General features: G+C 44.3%; 2 protein-coding genes across 2 annotated transcripts in view; both read left to right on the top strand.

The window, feature by feature from the left end:
- LOC134803639 (P protein-like) overlaps positions 1 to 17754 on the top strand; it is a 118816-nt gene that overhangs the window by 25131 nt on the left and 75931 nt on the right. The window lies entirely within an intron of this gene.
- Positions 1 to 17754, top strand: part of LOC134803643 (P protein-like) — a 38817-nt gene that overhangs the window by 2963 nt on the left and 18100 nt on the right. Inside the window, exons 3-17 of the mRNA XM_063776426.1 lie at positions 172 to 368; positions 690 to 843; positions 1016 to 1219; positions 2340 to 2455; positions 2509 to 2513; positions 3010 to 3124; positions 3683 to 3687; positions 3843 to 3957; positions 4464 to 4602; positions 5045 to 5180; positions 6653 to 6771; positions 7281 to 7364; positions 7904 to 7997; positions 9040 to 9182; positions 10270 to 10380. Of these exons, the coding sequence (XP_063632496.1) occupies positions 172 to 368; positions 690 to 843; positions 1016 to 1219; positions 2340 to 2455; positions 2509 to 2513; positions 3010 to 3124; positions 3683 to 3687; positions 3843 to 3957; positions 4464 to 4602; positions 5045 to 5180; positions 6653 to 6771; positions 7281 to 7364; positions 7904 to 7997; positions 9040 to 9182; positions 10270 to 10380 (1737 nt within the window). The remainder of the gene's footprint in view (positions 1 to 171; positions 369 to 689; positions 844 to 1015; positions 1220 to 2339; positions 2456 to 2508; positions 2514 to 3009; positions 3125 to 3682; positions 3688 to 3842; positions 3958 to 4463; positions 4603 to 5044; positions 5181 to 6652; positions 6772 to 7280; positions 7365 to 7903; positions 7998 to 9039; positions 9183 to 10269; positions 10381 to 17754) is intronic.

The raw sequence follows: 17754 nt of genomic DNA, 5'->3' as shown, positions 1-17754 counted from the left end.
TAGTCGTGAAGGGAATCGCTGGTTACTTCGTCTTAAATGAGGTTGAATATTTCGAGTTATGAAGGTTTTGGGCTCTGAAGGGAAGGCATTTTATTTCGTATTAACGAGGATTTCGTCTTATAGAGGTTCGAGTTAGCGAGGTTCCACTTTAATATAATCTTTTATCCACAGGTCTCAGAAACCTGGTCCATCCCCCTCCACAACTCAACCCACCAACGCTCGCGCACCCTCCACTTCAACTGCTCGCATTGCGCGCTGCGTTGCCGCACCGACGCGCGCGCCGCCGTCGCGTTCACCTACAGTTACATGGAAAACCCGGTAGATGACACTACTGGCGTCATCTATGCGTTGGTGTTGCTGCTCGGCTTGTATATATTGATAATTTTTGAGGTGCGATGATGGTAAATATGGTAATATACAAAACAAGCGTGAATGAAAACCTGAAAATGAATGAAAGAACAGTTCTTTGTTTTAAAAGGGGGTAAAGTTGCTGTTTAACCGTCGTGCTAATATTGATACCCGAGAAAGCGAAAGATTCTAAAATCGAACCAGGAACGTTGCGTTGCGGGTTACAAGACACGAAAGTTAAATAAACTTTGCTCCCGAGTGAAACACAAAAAATTTCACCCCACCAACGCGAGGGAAATACCACTGGAACATCTCCCTCTACAGTCATCCATTATTTTTAGATTAGAATTATTCCTGAGATTATGGTGCTCCCCACCACAGCACAACGATGCTAAGCACGACGATGCCTGGTTTTCTTCATTAAAAGAAAAACGCATGAGGCGCCACGAGCAGGCCTCCAACCCCCGCCTACCAGGGGGAGCATACACCTGCTGCGTGTGTGGACGAGGGATCCTCTCTCGTATAGGGCTTTACAGCCACGAACGTAACCGGGATGCTGCTTAAAACATCTGACACAGATGATAAAGGCCTATTATTATTATTATGTACTTCCCCTTACACCAACTGCTTAATTGAGTTTTCGGCTCATCCAGCTCTGTCTTTTCAGATTATAAACCGCACTATGGCAGCAGTACTAGTATCAACCATGTCCCTCGCTGCCCTAGCTATGGTCGGCGAGCGGCCGACCGTCCCAGAGATAGTCTCTTGGCTGGACATTGAGACGCTACTCCTGCTGTTTAGTATGATGCTACTAGTTGCCATCATGGCTGAGACTGGCGTGTTTGACTTCCTTGCTGTTTTTACTTTCGAAGTAAGTATAAATTTTAGAACAAGTGGTTAGGCCATCGAAAATCATCGGCAAAACGAAAGCCCACAGACTTCGCTGGTTCGGTCACCTACTCAGAATGGGAGAGGATCGGGCTGTCACGAGGGCGTGCTTGGGACGACCGACTGGTAGCCGTCCGGTGGGTCGGCCCAGGTATCGCTGGGAAGACAGTGTGACGGCGGATCTGCTTCAGCTTCGCGTCAGTAACTGGCAGGAAGTAGCGCAGGATCGGGACAGGTGGCACGCTCTCGTTTCGGAGGCCAAGATTCTCTTTGGATCGCTGAGTCAAAATAGTTAGCTTGTTAGTTAGTTGGTTAGGCCATATTGAGAGAATGGATGAAGATCGTAATGTGAAAAGAGAGTACCTAGGCCGCCTAGTAGAAGGACGTTCTGTCCTATTGGACCCTGGTATCGCTGGAGTCGCTGGAGTGACATGGTTGAGGCGCAAACTCCGAATCAACCATTGGGAAGAAGTAGCGCAGAACCGAACTGGTGCTGTCTTGCGTCGAAAGCCAAGTCTCATTTACTTTCGAATTGAGTGCTTTGTCGCTACTAGATTTATACCCACTGCGTTCCATAATGCATTATACTGCTGGACATGGTATATAATATACTCCACCTGGTACTCTCTTCCGACCACGTGACTGACACAAGTCTACGTCATCATGCGACAGCGCTATATAATAGTATGCAATAGCGCTATACAAAGTGGCAATGTTATTGTGACGTAGGTTTGTGTCACTCTGGGAAGAGAAGATCATGTTTTATTAGACTATTCTGCTGGATAAAATTTAGTGACAGAGGCAGGCAAAAATGAGATGGCGAAATGACCAGCGGGTGCAACATGGTTCCATTTTTATCGGCTGTCGCTATGCCAGTCACTTTCGCACTTACATATTTGTTAGAACGTGACAGGCATGGTGACAAGGGATAAAAATGCGACCGTGCTACCTCATCGCTGGACTCATTTTGTGGCCATTGGCGGGAGAATGCACAAAGCCTTGACGAGTGGCGGAAGACAGGGGAGGCCTTTGCACAGCAGTGGGACACAATATATATAAAAAAAAAGTTGGCAGCAAAGATTTATTGTTTATATTGATTTCAGGTGACAAAAGGTAACCTCTGGCCGTTGATATACCTGCTGTGCGGTATCACCGCAGTGGTGTCCACGTTCCTCGACAACGTTACTACAGTTCTGCTTATGTCTCCTGTCACTATCCGGTAAGACTATGTCTAACACGTCTAACAACCATATGATAATCTTGTCTAGTCAGAAAGGGTAACCTCTGGGCGTTGATATACCTGCTTTGCGGTATCACCGCAGTGGTTTCCACGTTCCTCGACAACGTTACTACAGTTCTGCTTATGTCTCCTGTCACTATCCGGTAAGACTACGTCTAACACGTCTAACACGTCTAACAAACATATGATAATCTTGTCTAGTCACAAAGGGTGACCTATGGCCGTTGATATACCTGCTGTGCGGTATCACCGCAGTGGTGTCCAAGTTCCTCGACAACGTTACTACAGTTCTGCTCATGTCTCCTGTCACTATCCGGTAAGACTATGTCTAAGATGTCTAACAACCATATGATAATCTTGTCTAGTCACAAAGGGTAGGTAACCTCTGGCCGTTGATATACCTGCTGTGCGGTATCACCGCAGTGGTGTCCACGTTCCTCGACAACGTTACTACAGTTCTGCTTATGTCTCCTGTCACTATCCGGTAAGACTATGTCTACCACGTCTAACAATCATATGATAATCTTGTCAAGTCACAAAAGATAACCTCTGGCCGTTGATATACCTGCTGTGCGGTATCACCGCAGTGGTGTCCACGTTCCTCGACAACGTTACTACAGTCCTGCTCATGTCTCCTGTCACTATCAGGTAAGACTATGTCTAAGATGTCTAACAACCATATGATAATCTTGTCTAGTCACAAAGGGTGACCTCTGGCCGTTGATATACCTGCTGTGCGGTATCACCGCAGTGGTGTCCACGTTCCTCGACAACGTTACTACAGTTCTGCTGATGTCTCCTGTCACTATCCGGTAAGACTACGTCTAACACGTCTAACACGTCTAACAAACATATGATAATCTTGTCTAGTCACAAAGGGTGACCTATGGCCGTTGATATACCTGCTGTGCGGTATCACCGCAGTGGTGTCCAAGTTCCTCGACAACGTTACTACAGTTCTGCTCATGTCTCCTGTCACTATCCGGTAAGACTATGTCTAAGATGTCTAACAACCATATGATAATCTTGTCTAGTCACAAAGGGTAGGTAACCTCTGGCCGTTGATATACCTGCTGTGCGGTATCACCGCAGTGGTGTCCACGTTCCTCGACAACGTTACTACAGTTCTGCTTATGTCTCCTCTCACTATCCGGTAAGACTATGTCTAACACGTCTAACAACCATATGATAATCTTGTCTAGTCAGAAAGGGTAACCTCTGGGCGTTGATATACCTGCTTTGCGGTATCACCGCAGTGGTTTCCACGTTCCTCGACAACGTTACTACAGTTCTGCTTATGTCTCCTGTCACTATCCGGTAAGACTATGTCTATCACGTCTAACAACCATATGATAATCTTGTCAAGTCACAAAGGGTGACCTCTGGCCGCTGATATACCTGCTGTGCGGTATCACCGCAGTGGTGTCCACGTTTCTCGACAACATTACTACAGTTCTGCTGATGTCTCCTGTCACTATCCGGTAAGACTACGTCTAACACGTCTAACAAACATATGATAATCTTGTCAAGTCACAAAAGATAACCTCTGGCCGTTGATATACCTGCTGTGCGGTATCACCGCAGTGGTGTCCACTTCCTCGACAACGTTACTACAGTTCTGCTGATGTCTCCTGTCACTATCAGGTAAGACAGTCTTCACAATGAGTTACTTTCTGGTGTGCGAGCGTACTTGGTTTACTTGGTCCGAATTTAGTCTTAGAGCATTTACTTAATAACTGAAGTGGCCATTAAGAGCTTACCCCTCTGCCGAAAAACTTGCACAATTGTGCAAACTTTTGTATGGACTGACATGGCTATTTAAACGTTACGTACAGTTCATGTAGAAATAGCAATACATTTGATGTCCCCTCCCCCGCGAAAATCGGCAGACTGTTTCGTAAAGAAAATGACAGCGATGACATCTCCAGTTACTAAATGCTCTAAGGAATTTTGTACAATAGTGACATAAAGTAAAACCTTTTTCCAGATTATGTGAAGTTATGGACCTAGACCCAGTCCCAATTCTGATGCTCATGGCCATATACAGCAACATTGGTGGTACGGCGACCCCAGTGGGAGACCCGCCATGCGTCATAGTGGCTTCCAATAAGCACGTCATAGAGGCTGTAAGTCTAAAATTACTTTCACTACTACTTTGCCACCGACAAAGATAAAGAGCCTGTCAAAAGTCCAAAACTCAAACTGTACCTACACAAAGGTCAAGGAGAAACGCTTAAGATGTCACGTCCAAAGGCGTTCAGAAGACCATATGGTGAAGCTTGCCCTAAAACTGCCAAGCACTACACGCAACTGAGGCAGACCACCTACCACCTGGTGGACGATGGTTGAAAAAGACCTAAAAGAAGCTCATTTAAATAAAGACGTAGCGCACGACCACGCTAGATTGAAATAGAGGACAAGGAAGGCCGATCCCAAGTAAATGGGGACAGGTCTAACAGGAAGAAGAAGAAGAAGACCTTTCTCGTCACATGACTTTCATCCCTACCTACCAACCAACCCAACTACCAACCTACTGAATAATTCTGAAGGTCTTTACCCTCATTCCAGGGCATCAACTTCACCAACTTCACGGCCCACATGGCGCTGGGTATCATCCTCGTAGCGGTTCAGACCTCGCTGCAGGTCCGGTACATGTTCCGAGACACCAACAAGCTTAGGCTCAACGTTCCCAGGGAGATACAGGGTAACTAAGTCTTCAAGCGTCTTGATTTAGGGGAGACCGACTCCTCCTCCTCCTCCTCTCCTCCTCTCCTCCTCTCCTCCTCTCCTCCTCTCCTCCTCTCCTCTCCTCCTCTCCTCCTCTCCTCCTCTCCTCCTCTCCTCCTCTCCTCCTCTCCGCCTCTCCTCCTCTCCTCCTCTCCTCCTCTCCTCCTCCCCTCCTCTCCTCCTCTCCTCCTCTCCTCCTCTCCTCCTCTCCTCCTCTCCTATCCCCCTCTCCTCCTCTCCTCCTCTCCTCCTCTCCTCCTCTCCTCCTCTCCTCCTCTCCTCCTCTCCTCCTCTCCTCTTCTCCTCCTCTCCTCCTCTCCTCCTCTCCTCCTCTCCTCCTCTCCTCCTCTCCTCCTCTCCTCCTCTCCTCTCCTCCTCTCCTCCTCTCCTCCTCTCCTCCTCTCCTCCTCTCCTCATCTCCTCCTCTCCTCCTCTCCCACTCCTCCTATGTCACAACTCCCTCGGTCTCCCCTACATAGTACAGTCAGCAGCAATAGTTGCTAAGCCGGGCGAGGTGTTCAGAATGATCTTGACGCGACTTTATTGTTAAGAGCGCGTCAAGGAAATTTTGAACACCTCGCCCGCTTAGCACCTGTTGCTGATTGTACGTGGAGTGATTCCATATTGAATTATTTTATCTCCCGCCCTCGGTTACTTTTCCTATTAGATCATGGGGGCACCTGTCCCATTTCTAACGGTAGGTATATCTCTACAGTTTGTGTTCAAAATTATTTCATTTCAGACATTTGTTTGGTGAAGCTATCAGATGATAAATAATTAGTACATTGTGCAACAAGGGGCGTAACTCGAGTCTATAAATCGCTCCGGCAAGCCGTCGCGATTTAACTTACTCTCGTTTGCAATATTATTACGCCCCGAGTTACACACAATGTTTTTCATCACACTTGCGATACAAAAATTAAGTATAAAAACAAAAAACTGTTAATTATGGCACTAGAAACTTCATAACTCCCTAGGGAGAACGCTTTTTCTATAACTCCTGCTAAACCTGTGTGCAATTCCACATTTACTGAGCGAGTGTGATGAAATAGTACCTAGTTTGTGTTGCAAGGGATCAAAATGATATATTTCCGTCAAGGGCGTACATTGAATCCTGAGCCTAATGAGGGATTCAAGTGTTAACGCCCAAGACGAAATAATTTTGACACTGTGTGACACATACTGCTTTTCACATCAACTATGATGAAATTGTTATGTTCCAAAATATGTATTATTTGACCAAAAAAATATAGTATGCAAGAAAAAAAATTAGTGTCCTAGAACAGAAAAGTACAACTTTGATCCCTCCTAGCAGGGAAGAAAAGTGCCACTTTGATCCCTCCTAGCGGGGAAGGAAAAGCCCTTTTTCGAATAGGTGATGTGAAAATAAATATGGAGGGGGATGGTAGATACTTTTGACGCATTAGTCTATACCATTCCTTTTTTCAGATCTCCGCCACCAAATTTCAATATGGCGGCGCGCCGCCGACTCCCTCCCTCAGCTGAGCGGCAACGCGCATGTGGTGAGCGCGCGTCTCGACCGCAAGATCGAGAAGCTGCGCGCGCAGGTACGCTGCCACGCGATGCTGGAATAATATTCCTCCGCCAATAAGAAACGCAGCATCACTTTATTCATTTAAAAACAAGTTAAAACATCATCTTATTACACATCAAATTTCTCACTCCTAGTCGCCTGTGTCTCTTTATTTATCATTTAAAATTTTTAAGTTGCATATACATTCCTCATTCATCTCTGTTTCCATACTAAGTACCTGTTTTTGAAAGAATTCTGATTCTGTTTTTATGCCGGCCATTGTAATTTTATAATACGAGTACTACCTGCTTCGCATTGTTTTTTATATGTTTTAGTATATTTAAGTTAGTAATGTTTTATTTCTTTTTATAAGAAGGGTCCACTGAAAATCAGCGTCGTTGCACTAAGTGCTCCGACATATGCTGAGTGGTATCCTCTTTGAGACAACCAATTGCATAACTATATCACATGCTTGTCATCTATTAATTTCAAGATTGTGTTGTTTCAAATAAATTATTTTCATTTCATTTCATTTCATTTCAGCTTAGTTGCATGGTGAAAGAGACGAGTAAACGTGCGTGTCCGAGGGATGAGTTCCAGAGTACGTTGCAGGAGTTGAAGCAAAAGGTAAACAGGACACTTCCTACCTTGCACAGCTAAACTATGGTTCTTACACATTTCGCCACGTCAACGCTAGTTGGTGCGGAGTTAAAAAAACAAATAAATTAATTGATTTTATTTCAGGCAAGCACCCATATGAAACAAATAATTACCTATAAAATTTAAAATGACAAAAGGTTAAAAAAAGTACAATATCTGTTAAAACCATAAATATTTTTTTTTAAATTACAATTTAAAATAAAATAACAATTTAAAATATTACTATTTCCGGTTCGCATCTTGATGCAGAGACAGCCAAAACCTACAGATTGGACTGTTCAGATCCTCACTAATTATGCAGTTCTCAGAGCTGCGCAGACTACTCCAAAAGGACGCTACTCTGGACCGAATTACTGCAAAGAAATCGGGGACACGAGCCTCCGCAAACATACTCGACGCACTTACACCACCTTGGCAACTTCATCTTCAAAGTTAACTTTTCTATGTCTGTTAAACAAACGTATGTGTAAAACTGTACATTTCAACTCAGTTTTCTCATGTTTCAGTACAAGATCCGCGACAAGGTCCTCCTGGTGCAGGCTTCTGTGGCCATATTCTTCGCTGTTGCTGTTTTCTTCCTCCACTCGATTCCTGAACTAAGTAAGTAAGCCTATTTCTTATATAGAGGTATTTGGGGTGGAGGGTTCACACCTCTGAAATTCCTGAAATTTTCTAGGTTCACCTGCGGTGATGCTGGTATTTTATAGTTCGTCATATTGGATGATAGAATCTCTGGGAAATCGATGAAATTCTTCAAATATTAGAGGTAGTGATAAGGATATTTTTTAAAGTAACTCGTGCAAGTTCTCTCTGGAAATGACATATAGTGAAGTATACTGATAACTGCTGATATAGATCATAAAATTATCAATCAATCAATCAAATGTCTTTATTTTGCATAAAAATTGGTACATAATAGAAGTAATTAAAAGATATTTACAAGTTCACACAATTTACCAACACCTGGCATGCATAATATGGTATAGTTACTGTGTTACTGTGTTTGTTGTGTGTATGGAATACTGTTTTATGAAATCAGTTCTTCTATAGTTTGTCGATTTGTAGCTGGCCCCGAACTGCTAATCCTTTGTCTATTGTTAAGTAGAACCGCACGTGCTACTTACCTGCAAAAAAGGGTCTTAATTATTGTAATTGGCACCTGAGCGCGGGCTAGTCCAACGCTAAAAAAACCAGTGTAGGTGCGCTCTCCGATAACGCGCCTTTGATACACATCTGGATGACACATTTTAGACTGGTTCGACTCGCCAGCATTCAGTAACCGTAGAGAATTACACGACCCTTTTTTACAGGTAGAGGCATAGTCTAATAAAACATGGTCTTCCATTCCCAGAGTGACACGGGGCTACGTCACAACAACATGGCCGCTATATATAGCGCTATCGCATATTATCATATAGCGCTGTCGCATGATGACGTAAGCCCGTGTCAGTTAGGTGACCTAGAAAAGACGGGAATGGAGTACCAGGCGGAGTATATTATTATACCATGGGTAGAGGCACGTGCGGTTTTACTTAACAATAGATAAAGGATTAGCGGCTCGGGGCCAGTTACCAATCGACAAGCTATACCAGTATACGTAATTTTATGGCTTATGTTGAAATGTTCTTGGTGTTTTGTGCAGACCGCATCTCTCTGGGCTGGACGGCATTGCTGGCAGCTGTTCTGCTGCTTCTGCTGGCTGACCGTGAGGATCTGGAGCCGGTGCTGAGACGGGTGGAATGGTCCACTCTGCTGTTCTTTGCTGCACTCTTCGTTCTTATGGAGGTATCATGGCTTTATGAGTATCTCCTACTGCTGATTACAGGCCTCTTTATTGGAGCTTAACTACAGATACTGCCGTATTCGAACTTCAAGATATTCACAAGAGACGACACGTACTAGATCCATTCTAGATACGTTATAGTTTAGATATCAACTAGTTCTCTTTTGCAGCGCTATTCGGGCAACCAATGTCACTTTTACGTTAGATAGACTAAGATATCTATTAGATGTGAATTGGACCTCTAAGTCATATCTTGTGGAAATCGTTCAACAGTATCTCCAGAATCGCGCAAATGTCCAATTTGACAGGTTAGATCTTAAACATATCGTTATCGTATCTTGGTGATGTCTAAAAGATGTCTAATAGATGTCTATTTCAAAATCCGAATCGGGCCGTTAGAGTAAGATAGAACTTGTAATAGGGACAGATGTAGTGCATAATTGTTTTCCTTCGTATTTTCTCGGAAACGTTCCTATTTATCATGCTCCTTGAGCTTGAGTCAACGTCAGTACTTTTTGTGCCGAGACTGACTGAAATAGCAAGACACGTTCGTACGTTCCCGTGAAAATACGATGAAAAATAATTATGCAATTAAATCCGAAGGCGTAGTGTCCTCAGAGGAGTTGGAAGATCAAAGCAGTTGCTTTCGTAAAAGTTAGTGCTGGTGCCAATTCTGGTATAAGGTGGCCAAGCGAACCCCTTGATCGCCAAATGTGTAGTGACAACCGGATCAATTCTATATATGGATGATGATGATGATGATGAGGCAGGCAATGTTTTACAAATGTCAGGTGATAACCAAAAGTAACTGCAAAAAAATACTTTTACGGTTCTAATAAGTACGGTTAACTATGGCTATCAACTTTTGGTTAGTGAGTTGGTTGTCACCTGACGTCGTTTTGTGATTGTACGAGTAGTATAGGTGCTAATATAGTAACTTTCACACGAGGATTCTGTTTGCGGGATCCAGCATGCATACTACAGAAAACCGGATCCTGCAAAAAACCGTACCCGCAAAAAACTGGAAGTCAGTGGGAAACAGGTATTAACAATAATTATGAGCCTTTACTTCAAGAATATTGGTTGCAGGCTCTCTCCAAGTTGGGCCTGATCCAGTACATCGGCGGTCTGATGGAGGTTCTGGTGCTGAGAGTGGACGAGAGCGCGAGGCTGGCGGTCGCCATCTTGCTTATTCTGTGGGTAAGTTCTATAGTTGTTAGCATCCGAGGAAGATATATTCTATCCAGGCATAAGCTAAAAACTGTTACGGGCTCTTGAGGTAAGAAAGACAACCAACTATCACGTTTGTATAAATTTAATTAAAAACTAGTGTTATACTGAGTAAGATACAAATTAGAAGATGAAAAACTTAAGCCTAATTATCTTAATCTAAGTTTTGTTAGGCGCCAGGAGGGATTTTCTACGATATCTGGAACCCTGCCTATCCAGTTGCCACCGGCTAGCGCCGTAAAATGTACTCGAAATGGTCCTCGATCCAATCGCTATTCGATATCAAATTGTAACCCGGAACTCGAAGGGCATGTCCAGAGGCTAAAACAATTGCACTAATTTAATTCTACTGTAATGCCTATAGTCCTTCATTACAGATTCTGTTTTTAGCTTAATCTTAGCACTTACCCCTTCGCCGTATAAAACACTAACAATTGCAAAAATGTCTAATAATTAATTACACAGGTAAAACACAGGTTTTACATTTCACTTATGCTCGAATTTGCATGTCATTTATACCATTGTAATTTCATCTCCATTTTGGAGGGTAAACTTAACACATGACATCGCCGTCTTTACATCGGTGTGAACACAACCAAGAGATGAGCGGGAATGTCTCTGCGACCCGAGATGGTTGTTATTTTAAACTCATTAATCTAAACTGCAGTATAGAATACTAACTTCAAAACAAATAAATAGAAAAAGATACTACGCGAGCCGGGGATCGAACGCTCGACCTCATGCACGCAAGTCTCGTCGTCGTACCGCTGGTCCAGCGAGTCATTAAGATAGCCGCTGAATAATGCCATGGCATTCGACTAGCAATATAGATATACTTAAGCCATTGAAAACTCGACCTTATATCGATTAGTTAAAGTCCAAAGTCCCAAAGCTAATAAATTAACCATTATATATGCCCTCTCCCTCTATAATTTTTTTTTTTTTTTTTTTTTTTTTTATATCTTTAAATCTTTTGCATGCCACACTCCAATATCTTTGCCATATGCATTATTAAGACGATAAACGTTCTCTGATAATTTTGCTGTAATAACGGCCTTTTCAAATTTAGGAGCTAACTTCGCCTTGAACTTTTTTTGAGCGTTTGACAAAAATTTTGTCCTACGTAATACCACATCTCCCACCTGAAACTCACACTGCCTTCTAGTTTTGTTGTAATATTCTGTACTGCTTTCATGTGCCTTTGTTAAGCGTTCCCGCACCACGGCGAATACCTTGCGCCTGTGTTCTAGTTCATTTATGTAATTCGTTACATCTGGATGTGGCGGCATATTCTCTGCATCTGATTCATTTCCAAACTCGACCGTGTGTGGGTTAGGAACTGCCGTTTCGCGGCCATAGAATAGGTAAGAGGGTGTATATGTCGTAGTTTCATGCCTAGCCGTCCTAATGGCATTACCAAATTCCTGCAAATGTACATCCCACTCGTTGTGCTTTTTTGCCGTAGTATATGATGCTATCATAGTCCCTATGACTCTATTCACGCGTTCTGTTGGATTCGCTTGGGGATGGTAGTTCGGGGTATACCATATCTTCGAATTATATTTAACCGCCAGATCCTTAAATAAATGAGAAACAAATTGCTTACCATTATCACAGATTAAGGCTTGAGGTGCTCCAAATAACAGAAACTGTTCCTCGAGGATTTCACATATTTTTTCAACCTTTCCGGTTCTCAAAGGGAAAAGTAGTGTAAATTTACTGAACCAACACGTAATAACCAATAGCATCGTGTTACATTTCTTACTTTTTGGAAATGGTCCCATCAGATCTAATGACACTATTTGCCAAGGACCTGTAGCGTCTCTGTGCTGGCCCATTAGACCATAGGGTACCTGTTGAGACACTTTATATTTTGCGCAAGTCTCACAGTTACTTACATATGTTTTAACGTCTTGTAACATATTCGGCCAGAAATATTTCTGTTTAATTTTAAAATATGTTTTACGAACCCCCAGATGACCTGCAGTGGGCTTGTCGTGACATTCGTTAAATACTTCTTTCCGTAAGACTTCCGGTACCACTAATTTCCAAGCACTTGACTTTGGGTACAACTTGAAACTCATCTTCTTAAATAATCGCCCCCCAGACACTTTCCAATCTGATGCTTCCGTATTGTCACTAACCTGTTTCACCTTATCTCTATACCATTGATCTTTATGACGATCTAGTATTTCTATATTATTTATTTCGGAAATTACCTTGGATCTTGATAACGCGTGTGGGACTGTGTGACTTTTACCTGGCTTGTGAATGATGTCGAAACTAAACTGTTGAAGCTTCATCGCCCATCTGGCCAGTCTACCATGAGGGTCCTTCATTTTGTGCAACCACTGCAATGCACTATGATCTGTTATGACCGTAAAATGTGTACCGTCGATATATGGCCTAAATTTGTCGACCGCATACACCACACTCAGCAACTCCCTTTCAGACGTAGAATACCGACATTCTTGGTCCGTAAGTTTCCTGCTCAAATACGCCACTGGTTGCTCCACATCGCCCTCCTTTTGACACAATACCGCTCCTACGCCCGTGTTTGAGGCGTCACACTGTATAATAAATGGTTTAGAATAGTCTGGGCATGTCATTACTGGCGTTGTCGTAAGTAAGGTTTTCAACCTGATAAATGCTGCTTCGGCCTCTTTATTCCAGTCTAGGAGCTTTTTCTTATTGCCTTTTGTTAAGTCGTGAAGTGGCGCTGCTATCGTTGAAAAATCTTGTACAAAGCGCCTGTACCAACTCGCTAGCCCAATAAAACGCTTTAGTTCTCTAAAGGTCTTAGGTCTTTGGAAGTTCAATATTGCCGATACCTTCTCAGGGTCTGTCCTTAACCCATCCTTGTCTATGACATAGCCTAGAAATCGTAAACTAGACCGAGCAAATTGACATTTTTCAACATTAATTGTTAACTTGGCCCTTTGTAAAGTGTTCATTACCTTCCTCAACAGCGTCAAATGTTCCTCAAAATCTGCTGAGCATATCACTATGTCGTCCAAGTAAGACCACACCTTATCTTCATTAGAGCAAAAAAGAATATCCATTAGTCGTTGCTGGGTTTGAGAAGCATTCACCAGGCCAAATGGCATCACTTTGAATTGAAACAGGCCTCTGCCAGCTATCGCAAACGCAGTTTTCTCTTTACTTCCTTCTGACAGGGGTATTTGCCAGAAAGCTGACTTCAAATCAATAGTGCTTAGATATTTCGCATTTCGAAGGCTATCTAGGATATTAGTCACTCGTGGCAGTGGATATGTGTCCCTCTTTGTTACCTTATTTAATTGCCTGCTATCTAAGCACAACCTGTTCTCACCGTTGGGTTTTTTAACTATAAGTACAGGCGAGCACCATGCACTCACCGAGGGCTCAACTACATCTTTAGAAAGCATGTCATCCAATTCCCTCTCGATTTCTTTTTTTATCACTGGAGAAAAATTGTACTGCTTTTGGTGGATTGGCTTTACCTCCCCTGTATCTATTGTGTGATTTAACATATCCGTTCTTCCAAGATTACCTGTCCCAATTGTTCGTTTCATCTCGTCTATAATATCCGCCAACTGTGCTTGCTGATGTGCTTCTAAGCATTCTCTGGAAATCACCGCACTATTCCTTAGTGTCAAAGAATCTATTGCAGTTTGATCTAACATAAGTTCACTTCTAAACTTTATTGTAATTCCAAATTAAATAAAAAAATCTCTACCTAATATCAGATTTTGTTTCAAAGTTGGCATAACTAAAATCGGGATGACTTTGTATTGGGTATCAAACTTGCATGGAACATGGAATATCTGAGTGATATCGTGATTTTCTCCTCCCGCTGTGGAAGCCTGCACACTGTAAACTTTAACGGGCCTCAATCCTAGGGAACTTAAAATTTCTGCATATGTCCCATTAACTACTGTCCGACTTGCCCCGCAATCTAGCATGCCAATCAACTGCACCTGCATAATATCTACGTATACATACGTCCTATTATCATTTTCCTTGTAGACTAACACCGGACACAGTTCCCTATCTCCCTGCGAAAAAAAATTTCTTATCACCAACAACCATTCCTGCCACTCTGTATCTTTATCATGGGGTAAGTTTACTGGGCAGGTTTTGAAACTTCCCCCGGATCGTTTCCCTTTGTGCATTTACAATCTTTTGAGGAGATACCAAAACGCCCGCAACGATAACAAAACAAGCGTTGTCTTGGTATAGTGCAATCTCTGAACAAATGTCCAGCCTCACGGCAGTTCCAGCACCTCCTTTGAGCCACCGGTTCCACCTTTGTTTTTGACATATGAATCAGCTCACTGACCTCCGTGGCCCCAGAAGCGACCTGTGGTAGTTTATAAGCCAAGTCTGGTTCAAGCAAGTTTTTAGGTGCCTGAGGTTCCTTAAAATTGTCGCAATGTATCTTGGTTCGCTCTACCACCCGCAACACATTAAATAAATCCATAAGCGAAGAAAAATCATCTCTACAAACCGCTCGCTGGTAGTAGGGTTGAATGTTACGTAGTATTATCATGATTTTTTCTTTTTCCGTGATCTTTGTAGGTAGTCTGTTAAACATATTTTGCATAATTGAAATGTAAATCACCACCGATTCATCCCTACCCTGAGTTCTCACTTTAATTTCCGTCAGCAACTCCTCTTGATAAAACGGCGGCTGAAATGTGCGTTTGAGAAGGATCACTAACTCCTCCCAACTAGTGGCATACTCCTTGTTGGCCCTATACCATATCAACGCGTCACCCTCAAAGAAATCTATCGCACACCTCCACAAATCCTCATCAGACGCATTTCTTGCTTCCTTAAGTTCACTCAATAAAGGCGTTTACACTAGAGGTATTGCTCCCTGAAAACTTTATTCCCCATTTTGCGATTGGCACAAGCTTACGTGTGGAAAAGTCTTCATCGAGGGTAGATGTTCGTATGAGTCTATCTCTGCTACTCCCCGCCTTCCCCAACTGAGCTACTCTAATGTCTACACTTCTATTAACCCGTGCCTCCTCTTCCGCCTGTTTAGCTGGGCCTACCTCCTTTGGCTTAGATGTACCTTCTCTTTCGCTGTCTAACTTTACTATAATCTGCCGCCCTACGTCTCCTAATGTCTCCTGCAGCACTTTCTTGTCCTCTTCCGTTAAGTCTTCATTTTCTGACAAATCATCCTGTTCCTCCAACTTACTTACGAGGGAGTATGCTTTTTGTGTTAATTCTGCCTGCCGCGCATTTTCAGCTTCTGAACCAGACGATACGAGACTTAACCTGTTAATGACATGATATAATCTGGACACCAACCTTTTAAATAAATTTCGGTCAGGCTTCCCTACGACTTCTGTTATATAATCGCTCAAAACTGTTAATTTCATAGCACATGTCTGTAATTCGGCGGTTACTTTGTCACTAACCCCTAATACCGTCTTATTACCTGACCCGGAAGCCCTCGACGTATCACCTAACATGAGTTCTTTCAGAAGCTTCTTTAATACCGGTACAGAACTTTTAATGGTAACCCCACGGCACGCAAGTTCAAATTCCAGCTCATCTTTTAGTGAATAGAATCAGGCGTTACTTTGCGGAAATCCATACTAATTAAAACCAAAATATTACTTTGCTAATCCGCGAAAAGATAACGTGCTAGTCAATCAGTGCTAACCCGTTATACTTACTTGCGTATTTTTACATGCAATTAATATTCCCACCCTCCCACCGCAAAAATAAATACGCAAATAAATATAACAAACCACCACCAAAAGAATAAACCTCGACACGTGTTTCGCCTCTCTACGAGGCATCCTCAGGAGTTGTTGACGGTCTGACGCCCGGCAACGGAATGACCTGTCGAGCTCGTGTGCTTCTTTCATGCCTCCCGAAGGGAGGTATGAGATGCCTTTCCATCCCTTTTGGGGATTTTTGGCGGTCTCTAATCGCCACCCGTAACTACGGGTGGGTCTATTTTGTGCCCTTTTTCTAAGGGCGGGGGGCTTCGTGGCCGTAACTAGCCATTTGGCCTGTCATGGCTTTTTTTTTTCCATTTTCTCTGCCTGTCTGTGGCTACTTGGACTGCGGGATCCTTAGCCACTGTCTGGCGTGTTTACTTCTCTCGCCAGTGCTCTAGGGAGCTGGCGTGATCGGCGGCGGTTATCCGGCGGGCGTGTGTGCAGCGGCGCGATGCCCTGTAGGTGTTGGTGTCTGGAGTGGTCGGCGCGCTCGAACATTCTCGACGATAGGTGGCTCACGAAGGCGTCCAGGCTCTGCCATTTCAGGCCTCGCTGAATATCTACGTTTCGCACGTAGCGGGGGGCATTGACTATGGTGCGCAGCGCCGCATTCTCCTGCGCACGCAGTCTTTTCTTGTGTGTTTCAGCCACCAGGGCGTACCATGCGGGAGCTGCGTACGTCAGGCGGGACCGTATATAGGTCTTGTATACCCCCAGCTTCGTGCGACGGGGGAGGCTGCTGCAGAGCACTGGACGGAGCTGGACTCGAGCGCATTTCACGCGCCGGATCACGTCGTCCACGTGGGGCTTCATGGTTAGCCGCCGGTCGAGTGTTACGCCCAGGTACTTGACCTGCGGTAACCATTCGATTTTTTCGCCGTGCAGGCGAAGCGGCGGTGGCAGCTGTTTGGTGTGGCTGGAGATCAGCGCCTGCGTTTTGCCAACGTTCACTGACAACCTCCACCTGGAGAGCCAGTCGGGGAGTGCGTCAAGGGACCTCTGGAGTTTCTTGGCAGAGTGCTTGAGATTGATGGACGCGGCGAAGAGTGCCGCGTCGTCCGCATAGAGGCCCAGCTTGACGTCTCCAACGACCGGGAGGTCGTCAGTGTAGAGGGCGTAACAGGCCGGCGAGAGGACGCTGCCCTGGGGGACGCCCGCGTGGATCGGGTGTTCTTCCGAGACGGCGTTCTCTACTGCTACTCTGAAGCGGCGGTCAGTCAAGAAGGAGGCCACCACCTTGACTATCCGCCTGGGTGCTTCGGTCTTCGACAGTTTGTAGATGAGTCCCTCGTGCCACACTCTGTCGAAGGCCTTCTCCATGTCGAGGCAGACGGTTGCTGTGTACTCCTTCCTGTTCATGGCCGCCGTCATGAAGTGAAGTACTCTTGTGAGCTGCAGGGTCGTTGAGTGGCCATCTCGAAAGCCGAACTGCTCTGGCCTTGGCTCGATGAAGGGCTGGAGCTTGCCCAGCAGGAGCCGCTCGAACACCTTGGAGAGGGTGCTGAGCAGGGTTATTGGTCGGTAGCTCTCCGGTCTTCCTCTGTCCTTTCCGGGTTTCGGCAGCATTATCACCCGACCAAGTTTCCACGGGGTCGGGTAGTGCCCCGAGCGCATGATC

Source organism: Cydia splendana, chromosome 27 (genome assembly GCF_910591565.1).
Source record: "Cydia splendana chromosome 27, ilCydSple1.2, whole genome shotgun sequence".
Lineage (NCBI taxonomy): Eukaryota > Metazoa > Arthropoda > Insecta > Lepidoptera > Tortricidae > Cydia > Cydia splendana.
Note: the sequence above shows the minus strand (reverse complement) of the source record. Positions and strands in the feature narration are given on the sequence as shown.